The sequence below is a fragment of the Boleophthalmus pectinirostris genome, unplaced genomic scaffold (genome assembly GCF_026225935.1).
Source record: "Boleophthalmus pectinirostris isolate CB_2022bp ecotype Guang Dong unplaced genomic scaffold, ASM2622593v1 HiC_scaffold_16, whole genome shotgun sequence".
NCBI lineage: Eukaryota > Metazoa > Chordata > Actinopteri > Gobiiformes > Gobiidae > Boleophthalmus > Boleophthalmus pectinirostris.
This window is the reverse complement of record NW_026571095.1, coordinates 6,364,206-6,378,864: the sequence shown is the minus strand read 5'-3', so window position 1 is coordinate 6,378,864 and position 14,659 is coordinate 6,364,206. Positions and strand designations below refer to the sequence as shown.

The 14,659-nt window shown below is 41.0% G+C and overlaps 1 protein-coding gene across 1 annotated transcript in view; it reads right to left on the bottom strand.

The window, feature by feature from the left end:
* Positions 1 to 1,348: 1,348 nt before the first annotated feature.
* Positions 1,349 to 14,659, bottom strand: part of mast3a (microtubule associated serine/threonine kinase 3a) — a 95,723-nt gene continuing 82,412 nt past the window's right edge. The window contains 9 exon segments of the mRNA XM_055151566.1: positions 1,349 to 5,347; positions 5,350 to 5,514; positions 7,809 to 7,993; positions 8,629 to 8,765; positions 9,157 to 9,279; positions 10,092 to 10,315; positions 11,578 to 11,766; positions 12,289 to 12,410; positions 13,533 to 13,708. Of these exon segments, the coding sequence (XP_055007541.1) occupies positions 4,719 to 5,347; positions 5,350 to 5,514; positions 7,809 to 7,993; positions 8,629 to 8,765; positions 9,157 to 9,279; positions 10,092 to 10,315; positions 11,578 to 11,766; positions 12,289 to 12,410; positions 13,533 to 13,708 (1,950 nt within the window). The 3' untranslated portion in view covers positions 1,349 to 4,718.

Genomic DNA, 14,659 nt, shown 5'->3' with positions numbered 1-14,659 from the left:
GATAAAGATAATATGTAATATTTAGTGTGTGGTTTAAGGATCTTTGCATGAATAAAGACTGATGGCTCATTCTAATGTGGTAAACATGCACATATTTCAATAATTCACTGTAATAAGCACCAGTCTACGGCCCTCGACCAGCCCTCTGCTTCGTCTGTCTTTACATATGTGACCCTTGATGAAAAAAGTTTGTACACCCCTGATCTACAATTTTGTTGTTTGTTCAGAAGAAGGAAACTTGTTTATGCTACACATTTGACATTTTCACTGTTTTGGTGATTAAAATGTTTGTGTTTCATATGAACTTTGCACAAGAAGTGGTTTAACAAACACTTTTAGTATCACAGCCATGATTTAGCCTTTATTTTTTACGCAACTGTATCGAATTGATTTGAAATATATCGTATTGAATCATATCGAGTCGTAAACTCACTGTATTGAGGTATGTATCGTATAGGCAACTTCTGAATGATACTCAGCCCTGGTAGGTGGACATTGGTAGATTTACTGTATCTGATCATAAAACATTACATGATAAAATAATATACACTTTTTATTTAAACTTGCTTAGGTTTCTATCTACATTTTGTGCGTGCGTAACCTTTACTTTGATCTATCACTTTCATTTTGATCATACATTTCTTTAGTAATATGAAGCTTTAAGTGGATCCTGTTTACCTCAGCTCACCTTCATCTTATTTGAACAGATTCATGTTACAGAATCAACAACTGCTGTTCACCATTTAGCCTTTAGAGGGCGACATTCTGCAGGCGACGTACAAACACAAGTTTGTATTATTTTTTATAAAATTGTATAAAACCCCTCTTGAAAATGAATATAAGTAATATTCAGGAGAAAACATTATAATTAAATTATTTGATTGATTTGAGGCCTTTTGGCAGTTTTCAGATTCAAGAATATGAATATCAAAGAATCAAAAATCAGATACTAACTGATACTAAAACTAAAATTTCAAAACATATGGAAACAAAAAATTGAAAATAGATACTCAATTTAACAAGTATCGATACTGAAAAAAGTCCATGGCAACATTTGACTTTTCCTGGATATTTTGAAGGTGATCTTGAACTTTATCAACGCCAAGGACCAGATGGTAACTTAAAGAAAGCACGAGTATTCTGTACACTGTAGTCTTTTTTTTAAAAGTATCATATCGAGCCTTTTCCTTGGTATCAATATAGAGTTTGAAATTATAGTATCATGACCACACTACAAGCAAGAAATGATTGAAATGAAAACAAGTGATCTGCTACTGTGTCTGTGTGTGTGTGTGTGTGTGTGTGTGTAAATGCGGTGAGGAAAGAAAAGCAGACCAAAGCCTTGAGCTCTTGAGTTGTGGATCTTACTGTCCACTGTAGCATGTGTTTATTCAAGCACTGTTAAGACAATATAAAAACAAACATCAGTCTTCACCATCACACGGCAGGACACTCTGAGGCCTTCTGTCAGGACACGGTCAGGAGAGGGACAACGGCCCGTCACAACCTAAGCACATCACGCAATATACACTTTCTTTAATTCACGGGTCATTATATAAAGGATTAAGAACTGTGCTGTAGCTAGATTGATACTTTGCAGCTTTCGGGATGGTGATAACTGTAGGCACTGCTCTGTCTGAAGGTCTGGTAATCAAGTTAGACTTAGGTTGAGTTTTGTTTTAACACAATCTGACCAGAAACGGTTGATTTCGTTGGAACTATGACAGGTGAGCTGATTTGTGCTGTTAAACAAATCCTTCTCAAATAACGTTACAGTTACAAGCCAACAGTTTTTCAGTTAGTCGCTCTCACCGTTTCGTTGAAAAAAAAACAAAAAAAAACTGGATCATATATGCTCGGACTGATCACAAGCTCCTGAAAATGTTTTGTTTCAATCCATTTTGAGTTTTTTCAGATTCATTTACATTTTTTTAGCAGTGTTTGCGAATACGTGCATTGTGTCACCATGGCAACTGCTGAACATTCCACCACAGACACATGCATGTAGAACCTCCCAGAGAAATGGCACTGCAAAGTATCAGTACAGTATCATAGGTCAGATGTTTTCTAAGCAGTTCATAGTCAGTAATCATTAATTAGCACCCAGGTCATTTCTTAAAGATGCAGTACGTCACTTTTTTTGGTTAAAGTTCCGCTACACCAGTTTGACATGATTTTATTGTTTTCCTAGAATGTTCCACTGTATGGCATTAAACTTATTTACATGACAACAAGGAGACAGTGCCACAAGGCCAAGTTACAGGTCAGATCTGTGGAGAGGCAAGCAGGCGCTCAGCAAGAACTCATATAGATTGGAGAGAAACTTGATGGAAACAGTTAATGCCGTACTGTGGAACATTCCAGAGAAAGCAAGAACGTCAACACAGAGATGAGCAGTTTGTGGACCTTAAAAGTTACGCAGTGCATCTTTAAAATGGAAAAAAAATATAAAAGTTTTAATTGACATTGTTAGAGTTTTCACTTGGGCATTTCAGCTCTATTTTGGGTTTAATAAAAATACACAAAGCTGTCCACCATAAGGTCCAACGCAGTTTGAACTACACACCGACAGCTGAAGAGATTAGTATTGCAACATGACATTTTCAATATCAAAATATACAAAAATGACACTTCCACCAGCTCGTTTCTACATACACTCAAGGCTTCTGGTTCAAATTCTTCATTCTCGGTCAACCTTTTTTTTTTTTTTTCCTCCAAAGAATAATTTAACAAAAATGACACACTCAAACACTCTATATGTAAACAGTTGAACAGCCAAGGGAGGCGGTTAGTCACGTACTGTACAGAGGAGGGTTAACAGCTGGACAGGCACGATACGACGAGAGCTAGACTGCAAGTTAGGAGTCGGACGGAGGGATGAGCAATGAGGAGAGAAGAGAGACAAAGAGAGACAGACGGAGAAAGAGAGAGAAGGCCGCGTCTCAGTACGGTTTCCTCGCTCCTTGATTCTGCAGGAAATGGGTGAGGAAGTCCCGCCCACAGAGGAGACGCGGGGAGGAGAGAGGATCTAAACTCCTCACTGAGACCAGTAAAGTTTGATTCTTTTATCTGGTGTCTGCTGCTGAAGCCTCCCTCATGTTTACTCCATCCACCGTGGTTTTCTTTGGGACACCACTTAATATGACAAATTTGATCGACAGCTGAAAAAAGGAGGATCGAATCGAGGAGAAGAATCAAGGAGAAAGAAGTGAGGAACGAGAAATGAGACACGGCCAAAGACAGAGACAGATAAATAGAGACCATGGATCTATAATAAGAACCGGATAAGAAATTCGCTCTGTGTTCCGGGGGGAGATCGACTAGTGGCCGCTCCTGGTACTGCAGCTCAGGCCCAGAAAGAACTGCCCCTTAGAGCAGCTTAGCATTTTTAAGGCAATCAGGGCGTTCACAGCTTTCACAAAAGTCTGATTCTTCTCTATTTTCATAACATGAACTTTAGAATTTTTAAAAATCGTCATCCTTAAAGCGCCTAAAAGCACTGTACTAACCCCACACTGGCTCTGCTCTAGCAGCTTCGCTCTGATTGGTCAGAACTGGTCACATGGTGCGCATTTCTGTCACACGGGTGAAAGGAGCGAGTCTATATTGAGGAAATATATGTGGAAGAGAAACATTTGGGGGAGGGGAATTGGCGCCAGTGAGCACAGAGCATTGAAAACAACACAAAGCCCAGTTTTGGTTCATCTTCCAGATCTTACTATACTTCCATGAGACAGAGAGAGACGAAGAGAGATGGAGAGAGAGAAGAGGGCACCAGGGAGAGTCTACACCTGTACGGGAAATGTAGGGAGAGGAGAAGAGACCACTGCATAAAAGCTGTAGTTTTAAATTTGTAAAGAAAGTGAGATACTGATTGATTTGAGCATGTATCGATCCTGCAAAAAAAAAAATCACATTAACAGACAAAATTTGAGCTTTAGTGTGATTCTGAACTCCCTCTGCAGGTGTGGTCTTGTGAGTGCAGTTTGGGTCAGACACACAGAGATACATAATAGTTTTGAGAGCTTTTACCACGCCCTCCTTTCAACTAAATGTCTTTAATCGACTACAGAATTATTTGAACAGTTCTATTCATCTCATATGTTCTTGGCACGGCTTTGTTTTATGCAGTGAATATTTGAAATCTCATTCCTACACTTCCCATAGCAGTTTCACGTGTGGTTTGGCATTGTCGAGATCTAACATGCACAAAGGTTTATATATGTACAAGGACAATACCTCTTACAACAGTTTAAAAAAAAAAGAAATCGATCTTTGGCACCACACAAGTCTTCATCCCTCTTCATTCTAAACGTGGATCTAAAATGCACAACAGTTGGACAAACCCGCGACAATGTAAAGTCCAGACAGTCACTGAAACTAAACGAAAACCTGTCCACGCACTATAGCTTTGTGCAGCTTCTAAAGTCCACACGCGTCTCCAAGGCCTTCACCACTAAACCAATAAAAAGGCTTAAATACGTTTCTTCATTAAAAACACGACTATTTACAAATTGGATGCCACAGTGATTTCTGAACCGAGTGAACAAGCAAAAACTAGAACTATCTGGCGTTTGGCAGTCATTGTTCAATCCGAGATTTTAACTGCGATTCTCGACGCTTGTGTTGAGTTGAAACTGGGTGTGGTTTGGACACATGCAAGGCCTTTGTAGAGTTAAACAGTAGCAGGTCGTAGAGAACAGCTCCATTTTGTTGAGTTATTTCTGACATTTCGCCCTCTGCTTCCCGTCTTGCTTCGCGTTTGAGTTTGACTGTTGTGTAGGCGTAGAAGTAGTCGCTTGATTGTTGATCCAGGACGCTTTGAACCCCTTCGGAGGAGTCCCAGGCATGGTCGGACTCGGAGACTTCTCTTCCAAATCGTCAAAACTCACTTCCTGTACGGCTTCCTGCTTCTTGAACGAGTCCCTTCTTTCGGAGAGGGCCAGCTTCCGCATCACTACCACTTCTTTGGAATGACTGCGGTGCTGTGGCGATTCCTGGTGCGTTCCCAGTCGCGGAGAGCCGATGCAAAGACCCTGACGACCGTGTTCACCGACGCAAACGAAGCCGGTCGCCGTATCCAGTTCGCCGTCTTCCAACCCTTCGCTTTCGGATAACGGGACTTCCATAGTGTGGCGTCTGGTGCTGTACGCCTTCCTCTCGTGGCTCTTGTCTCCGGTCAGTTTCTCCGCAGACTGGACCCTCTTGAGGAGCGGAGATCTCGGGGGTTCGGCGCTTCTCGGTCGGACAGAGTGGCGGGCGATGGTGGGCGGGGACAGGGTTTTGCCGTGGAAGGTCTGGAGGGATTTGGGGTGCGCGGGGAGGCAGGACGGGGAGCACTGGGGGAGAGGGGCTGGGTGGGAGGGGGGATGCAGGCCAGAGGGGATGGGGGGATGCTGCTGGTGGACTTGCAGCGGCCGGCCTTGGTGTAGCGCCCCAGGACGTGGAGGGAGCTGGGGCGCGCCTGGGGGACGGGGGAGTTGGGTGAGCTGGAGCAGGGGGAGGAGCTGGAGTCTGCAAAGAAGAGAGGGAAATGTTCAGTCAAAAAAGTACCGTATTTTTCAGGCTATTAGTCACTCTGGATTATAAGGCGCACTGTCATAGAACGGTCTATTTTTGAACTTTTTTCACAAATAAACCGCACTGGACTTTAAAGGAAACACAACAGTGTGATGGGTGAGTGGTTTTGTTTGTTTGTTCGTTCACGGTGACTCTGGGATTTGTTCAGTTGTGGCGTGTAGGGAGGGTGTGTCTGGGACCAACGGATTGTCGGCGTGTTCGTAGTGACTCAGTTGTTCAGTTGTGTCTAGAAGTGGCACATTGCACTCGCTTTTTCAGTTCGTTCCTCCGTTCCGTTCCGTTCCTTGTCGGCGTGGAGTGATGAGTGTGTCTGTGGGAGTGTTTCGTTGCGCAGTCGCTGTCTGCTCCGTGTGTGTTTGTGTGTTCTGCGGGTGGTGTGGTTTGTAGTTTACTGAAGTCGTGCTGGGACACCTGAGTGGTTTCGTGTATAGGGCGCTCGGGATTGTGGGGCGTGCAGATGTTTTTTGATGGAGTTAGAGCAGGCATGTCCAAACTATGCGGCCCTCAGACAACTTTTTCTTGGCCCTCAGACTTCCAGGTGAATTGGCCCAAATTATCTTGCATAAATTGAAAAATAATTTTTTACTGCAAGTTTTTTGAAAATCTACCTTGATAAAGCTCATATTTCATATTTAGTGTGTGGTTTTAAGGATCTTAGCATGAATAAAAATTGATGGTTCATACTAACCTGTTAAACACACACACATTTCAATTATTCCCTGTACTGAGCATCAGTCTACAGCCCACAATCGGCCCTCTGCTTCGTCTGTGTTTAGATATGTGGCCCTTGATGATAAAAGTTTGAACACCCCTGAGTTAGAGGCTTAAGAGCGCGTCTAATAGCCCGGAAAATATGGTATTCTGTGTAGCCTGAGCTGTAGCAGTTTTAAAAAATGTACCATAATCACAACTAAAGGGGTGCAGAGGCTTAACCTGCAGAGGAAAGATCCACGTTTTCCTCATTCTCTGGATATGGACAGACCTCATGTGACGCTCAGAACCTCCAGAATTCACTCACTGAGCTGCACAGGCATAAATACTATCCCTTTAAAGGTTGTATAGAGGATTTTTAAGGGAAGAGAAACACATCTAAAAATCACGCTTGTTTACAGCCAGTGTGCGTTCAGAATTACTGTTGAAGTGACCTGTCTAAAAGTAATTTAGCGAACAATGCATCAGTTTTTAGACCCTTTTTCTGCTTCAGTCGGGCAATCACTGGAAGGAATCTCTAAGAATCACCTCAGTTTGGCTTTGCTCCTTTTCCCCTTCTCTTCTTCTTTCAGTGACTTGATAGACAGACTTTCTTTTGTGGCGAACTGGTCGTGGATTCTCATCCGCCGTCTCAACAAACTTTATGCGAAATGCGAGGAAGCTACAGTTTAAAAAAGCCTCTAAGAAACGCTGCATAAACCACATAATCCCCGAGCGCTGGCGAGTCAGTTACACTAGGGAGTTTGATTGACAACCGAACAGCCAATAGATAAAGAGGGAGCCTCGTTATCTATTGGCTGATAGATTTTCATTCTTTTTTTTTTGGTCATCATAATTACAAAGCTGCTGCATCTCTGTAATGGTATTTTAAACTTTCACTGACAATTTGAAACAAAAAAAAAATAAATCCTCCACACAACCTTTAAAGTGATAGTATGTAACTTTCTGGGTGTGAACAGTGAACTGCATTATTCCATGGAGACAGAATGTTAAAAACAGACTTCAAAGCATTCCCTATGAAACTAATCCTGGCACAATGTGGAATATTGTAAGGAAAACAAAACAAGACTTCAGCAAATAAGAGGAGCCTTCCCCCGAGTCAGTTTTGTGGAGTTGCATGGCCCTCTCACAGTAAAGACACATGCTTTTCATTATTTTTCAGAGCAATAAACATAATATACATAATAAATATACTTTTATTATGCCATATATTTTTTGGCCAAAAAAGTTACATAACAGTAATTTAAATAAGGTAGAATAAGGTGAAATATTTTTTTTTACTACAGTCTTGTGGTGGTGTTAAACCCAAAGGCACAATAATTGATTGAATTTGTGGACAAAATTCCAAAGTTAAATTATAAGATAACATGAGTCAACAAGTCGATCTGTGCATACAAGAAATCTCTAACAGGGTCATATCAGGCCACTGCCTTCATCTAAAATTAAATATTTCATGATCACGCCCTATTAAACACTGACCCTGCCTCTTTCATCATTTGGGACTTCGCTGTACTCACCTCCAGAGTGGTCGGGGGCAGGGGAGCGACAGGGCGTGGAAGGTCCAGGAGAGAGGCTCTGAGTGGGGGAACCGGAGAGGCTGTCGCTGGAGGACTGGTGGAAGCCAGAGGAGAAGCTGCGGCTGCTGTGGAGGGGGGCGGGGGGCGTGTGCTTCGACAGCTTCTTCAGAATGCTCCTCCGTCTGCTGCTCACACACAAACACGGCTCAGGAAACATGACAGAAGACAAAACTGCCCATAGTTTAGAAGTTTTATAGAACTTCTGAACTAAAACACAGTGATTATATTTAAAGAGGGGGTATTTTAATTCTATGAGGTATTAACCCCTTACATACACCATTTAGATCACCATCTTACCTTTTGATTGTTTTGAAAATGCTATATTTCGCCAAAAACATATTAACATATTCCCCCCTTCCTTTGCTCTCTGTGCTAAGTCACCCCCCCCCTCAGAGCACTATCACACCACAATCAGCCCTTATGAAACTACTGCACATCACATCAGGCTTGGGAAATTGTTTTTTAGTCTGTATCATGCTTTTGTATCTTTATGGAAAATTGTCGTGTGGGGCCTCGTACAGAATCGCACAGCTAACAGTAAGGAGGGTTTAAATCGAGAGAGAGATCACTAAATTACTCAAACATGCATACATGACATATAAAACCTCTTCAGACATTTTTTTGATGAGGGAACAATGTTATAACATGGTAGAAAGCTCCAGAAAGTGGATTCTGCATAACACCCTCTCTCTAAGCTCAAACTTCAGAAGGTCTTTATTTGTCTGAAGGTGAGAGTATGTGTCAGAGCCTCATTGATCACCTGTCCTGGCCGTCCTTCCTCTTGCTCTTCTTGCTCCTTCGTGCCATCTTGGCTCTGTAGCTGGCTTTCCGTGCAGGGCCCACTTTAATGGACGTGTTCTCCAGGGCTGTGGTCTGAAGGGTCACTCTGTTTCCACTCTGGAGAAGGACAGAGAGTTAAGAGTAACATGTTAGCTGCAATTCAAACTAATTCTTCAGTCTCCCCAGACATTCCTAAAATCTGGGTTCTCTATGGAGATATCAGCATATTTTATAACTTTTGGAAGTCAAGATTGACGCAGGTCACATTAACAACTTTCTAATTTGCTATGGATCCTACATTGACAACTGAGGGATTTCACAAACATCTTGAGAACTTTTAGCCTATTAAAAGAGCACCAGAGCTACTTGTGTGTGATAATAACACTGCTTTGCTTTTACAAAATACATATAACTCAACTTAACAAGAAAAACCTTCAGCTATAACTTCTTTTTAACTCATAATAACACTTGTAATGTACTAAAATGTGTTCATCTGTAATAGTGTCACCTTAAGCAGCAGCTCCACCACCTCTGTGTGCACCAGGCCCTGCACAGACTCTCCATTCACGTGAGTGATGAGGTCTCCAGCTCTGAGTCCTGCTTCATGCGCTGGGCTGCCCTCCTCCACACACTGAAGACACACACACACAGGAATGAGACGTCAGACACTGTTAGTATTTGTCTTTAGCTGTCAAAATGCACAGGTTTTGGTCTGGTTCATGGTTAATATTTCCAAAATGACTGAGCCAATATACATGAAACAAAGCTGGCACAATGTGCAGTTATTCAGTTGCTTTAAAATCGATTTTAAACAAGCATTATGTAACTTTTCTGGTGCTTGTTTCCATGGAGATGTTATTGATTATACAGATATGTGATATTTGACATGACAGATTCAACAACTCAGTTCACTAAAACATTGTTAAAGGTGCATTGTGTAACTTTTCTGTTGGGAGATTGTTTTCTCTACAGAGATGTTGCTGCTTTGTCTGGAATGTTTCACAGTATGGCATTAAACCTTTTATCTTCATGGAGACCAAACCAGACCAAGTTACAGGTCAGATCTGAGGAGAGTCGACCCCGCTCACAGTCAAAATGTCTGTTTTTTTTAGGTATTCTTGAGCTATAAACCCACCTGTAACTGAATAAATGTAAAGTAGAGCTGTTTAATGTCATACTGTGGAACATTCCAGGCAGAACAATTACATATCTACAGAAACAAACAGGTGATGGTCCCTCGATCAGAAAAGTTACACATGTAATCTGAAATCAAGCAATTGGTAGAGGAATTCTGTCTTAAAACTCACTGCTACTTCCTGTATTTTAGTTTTTTGTTTTCTACTTTACTTTTCAACAACTTTTTAGTCGACTAATCAATAAATCGGACATGCCTTGAGTGGACCAAGTATCTGTTTCCAGCTCTCGTGTGAGTGGAGCACGTACCCAGACCATGTGATGCACAGTGTACACGTCACTGTCTCCCATATAGACTCTGATGGCTCTGAGCGCGAAGCCGAAGCGTTTTCCTGAACTGTGGATGACGACGGGGGGGCGGAGACAGCTCACGGTGACGGACAGGTCTCTGCTAGGGGAGGAGTCTCTGGAAGAGGGGTTGGACGACAGAGACAGGGACGATTTGGGGCTGCTGGGAGGAGCGCCGGACTCATCTGGAAACAACACACAACTCGCTTTTCAGAGTTGGTCTTAAAGTTTAACATAACACTGTATGCAATGTCGGACTTAAGATTTAATAATATAACCCGGTCTAAATAAAAGAAAATTCTGAATATTAATCTAGACAGGAGTATCTTTTATGAGGTTAGATTAAAATATTTCACTAGTTTCAATATATTTCTTTAAAAAAAACAAAAAACAACTAAAACTCTGAGACAATCACCTTGAGTATTATAAGATCATCTGCTTTGTCTTCATGGAAATGCTTTGTCTAAAATGTCCCACAGTATGGCATTCAACTCATCTGTATCCATGGAGACAAGCTCGCAATGCTTCCAGGCCAACTTCAAGGTCAGATCTATGGAGATGCGAGCTCACTCAGTGCAGGAGTGCATGTTTTTCATAGTATCTTTGAGCAGTAAAACACCAGTAACTGAATAAATGCAAGATGGATGAGGTTAATGCCATACTGTGTAACCTTTGGAGAAAGAAATAATATCTCAATAGAAACAAGTTTGTTGCTAAACCCCCACCAATAAAGTTGCATAGAGCACCTTTAATATGCATTGTGCAACTTAAATTTTATTCCTTGGAAAAAAGTCTAACACAGACTAAATTTAACTATAAAAATCTTATGGAAAAAATAGACATGTTTTCTTGGTCTACAAAGCTGTGCTCAAAATGGCTACATATTCATCTTACAAAATGATAACCGCTGAAATGACAAGACAGAATCTGCAGAGGGCACTGTGTACACACCAAAAGAAAGATTAAAGTGCCTATTCCAGGTTAGACTACTCATTTTACTAAAACACAGTGAAGATCATTAGATTTAACATTATTGCAAAAATATTCACACTTGTTTTCTCAGTTTGGCCATTTTTTAGGTTTAAAATTTTACTTTCTTGTTGGAAATTAGGACACCCATGAGGGAATTCTATAATTTCCCTTGAAAAACTCCTCTAATGTACACAGAAATGATTATCTGACAAATACAAATATAAGAAAACACTTTGGTGCTGTTGAAAACATGTCTAAAGCCTCAATGTGCATGGAAAATGTGTCTAACGTTTGGATAGAATTCTCCTTGCTGTGATGTTGTCAGTGTGTTTTTTAACTTTTAAAATTACTTCTTGATTGGTTAAAACTGTAATTTATATTTGCAATAGTTGTAATAGTTATAATCCCACCCAAGTCAAAATGAGAGAACCACACAAATGTGTCATCTGCCCCTGAGTGTGGTGACAGCACTGACCTGGTGTGATGATGAGAGACAGTCCGGACACAGAGGCGGACTTGGGCACCTTCCCCACTGCGGGCTTCTGTTTCTCTGGTGTTTCGAGCTGGTGGGCGATCCTCCGTGACGCCCCTCTCCTGAATGAGGGACGTGTGCCAGTACTGTTACTACGGAGACGGATGCGACGCAAGTTTGAAACCACACCGTCTGAAAACAGGAACAAAGGCTAAAGGTTAAAGTTATCCTATTTTCTCATCTATGTTATAATGTTGTTTCCTTGTCAAAAATATACCCGTTTCATTCACAAATGTTTAACACACAAATCCTGCACATTTAGGATAAGTTCTTCTCTCTCATGATTGAAAACTACTAGCACTACATGACATCACAAGGTGGAACAGAGCATTTTGAGCTTTGGAGATGTAGACAGACTAATAATAAAGAGTTACTCAAATGTGTGAATGAAACAAAACACATCTCCAGGTGTTTTTCTGAGGAGGCAAAAGCATTATAACATGGCTAAAAGCTCACAAGAGTCAGTGTTGTGTTATAATAAAACATTGAAAGGAAACCCTGCACCCCCCTCAGGTCCTCCTGGTCCTGCCCAGTTCAGCAGCTCCAGTTGAAAATGTGGTTTTAGAAGGAGATCAGGTGTTTTGTCTTACTTTAAGTCTATAGCAATTATAAAAACTTTAAAAAGAGTTGGTTATAAGCACTCTTCTCTCTTACCCTCTTCCTCTGCGGAGATGGCGAAGCGGGGCATGACGTCCAGGCTCTGGGTGCTGTTCATCACTAAAGGACTGGCACTGCGCTCAGACTGAGACGAGCTGGAGGACGCACGAGGGCGCAGGCTGACACACAAAGAAACAAACAAGTTACTTCAAATAAATGACTCAAGAAGGAGTACAAAGCAGTGGTCTAAGAGATAAGAGTAAAAGTATTTGGGGAAAGCACTAAAGTCAAGTAAGAGATTAAAGCTACAGTATGTAACTTTCTGGAAATGCCATGTCACCTGCATGAAATAGAAAGTTCAAACCATCCTTCAGAACATTCTCTATGAAGACAGATATGTTTTATGCCATAATATGGAATATTATAAGGAACAGCATTTCTGTGGAAACAAACAGGCCCTCGTCTAGGCCACATCAGAGTCAGGTTTATGGAGATGCAAATCCGCTCACAGTAACAACATACAGTTTTTTTTTTTCCCTATTATCTTTAGTGTAATAAAGATAAAATAAAAAAATAAAAATAAAAACATTGCTTATTGGAACTGATGCTGAAAAATTTGCTGGATCTGACATCGGCTTTTAAATATTGAATAAATGAATTTGATTTGGGATAAATAAAGTATTTATTTATCTGTCTATCCATTTATCTATCTATATCGGTTAATGTAATTTACTGTTTACTGGTCGTAGTTGGCCCAGAAAATCTCATGTTTTAATTTTTACTTATACAACTTTTTTCTGTAGTTATTTGAAAGAATTACTTTATTTTTGTTCCAAGGAAATTAATACAGTTTCCAGGTATTGGTTTATATCGGATATTAGTATCAAAATCGAGTTTGAAATTTTCGTAATAATAAACATTAATTAAAGGTGCATTGTGCAACTTTTCTTGTGGAGGGTCCATCAAATGCTTTTCTAAATAGAGATGCTTGGTCTGAAATGTTTCACAGTATGGCATTAAACCTTTCTATCTTCATGGAGACCAAAGCAGACCAAGTTACAGGTCAGATCTGTGCAGAGGCGACCCCGCTGACAGTCAGAATGTCTGTTTTTCTAGGGATTTTTGAGCCATAAACCACCTGTAATTGAATAAATGTAAAGTAGAGCTGTTTAATGTCACACTGTGGAACATTCCAGATGAAGCAATAACTTCTACAGTACATGGGGAAGTATTTGACGGACCTCCACCAGAAAAGTGCCACAATGCTCCTTGAAGCCTGTGTTTGTTGGTGCGTCTCTCACCTGCCCCTGGGTCCCTCCACCCTCCTGTCTGCTGCCAGGTGTTTGTAACATTCCGGGGACAGTATGACGTTGCCCTCCCAGCGCTCCTCCTTCTCCTCGCTGTGGCTGCGCTCCGAGGACGACAGACTTGGATTGGACGGGGTGGATGTGGACAGGTGCTCCGTGCTGCTGTACACCTACAGGACAGAAGCAGGAATAACAGGCCCGTCAGCAAAATGTCTCCTATGCAGTATCCGTACAACTCACATAAATAAATGCTTTATCATTTGAACCTGTACTACACTTTATCCTCTCCCTTCTAGCACTTCTTCAAATATACTTGCTTATGTTAAAGGACTGTTTTCTGATCTGTTATAATGTAGTTTCCTCATCACAAACAGACCTGGAGTTGTGTTTTTTTTCATTCACACATGTTACACAAACCTGCACATTTAGGATGAATTCTTCCCAATTTTCTCAAACTGAAAACACTACGTTCCATCTTGTAATTGCTGTTAACTGGAAAACTACCACAACATGACATCACAAGGTGGAACAGAGCATTTTGAGCTTTGGAGATGTAGACAGACTAATAATAAAGAGTTACTCAAACATGTGTCAGTGAAACCAAACACAACTCCATGTATTTTGAGGAACATGACTAAAAGGTCCCAAAAGTCAATTCTGTGCAATAGAGAACCTTTAACAGAGAAAATTATTGAAGTCTTAGAATGAATATTTTATTTATTTATGTACTACTCCTACTATTACTCCTACTCCTCCTCCTATTACTCCTACTACTCCTACTACTACTACTACTCCTACTACTACTACTCTTATTACTACAACTCCTACTCCCCCTACTCCTATTACTACTCCTCCTCCTCCTATTACTCCTAATCCTACTACTTCTACTCCTACTCCTCCTACTCCTATTACTCCTCCTCCTATTACTCCTACTACTACTACTCCAACTCCTACTACTCCTTCTCCTCCTCCTACTTCTACTCCTAATCCTACTACTACTACTACTACTACTACACTACTACTACTACTACTCCTACCTACTACTACTCCTACTACCTACTCGTATTCCTCCTGCTCCTACTACTCTAATATTAGTATTATAGAATCTAGTATTATAATAA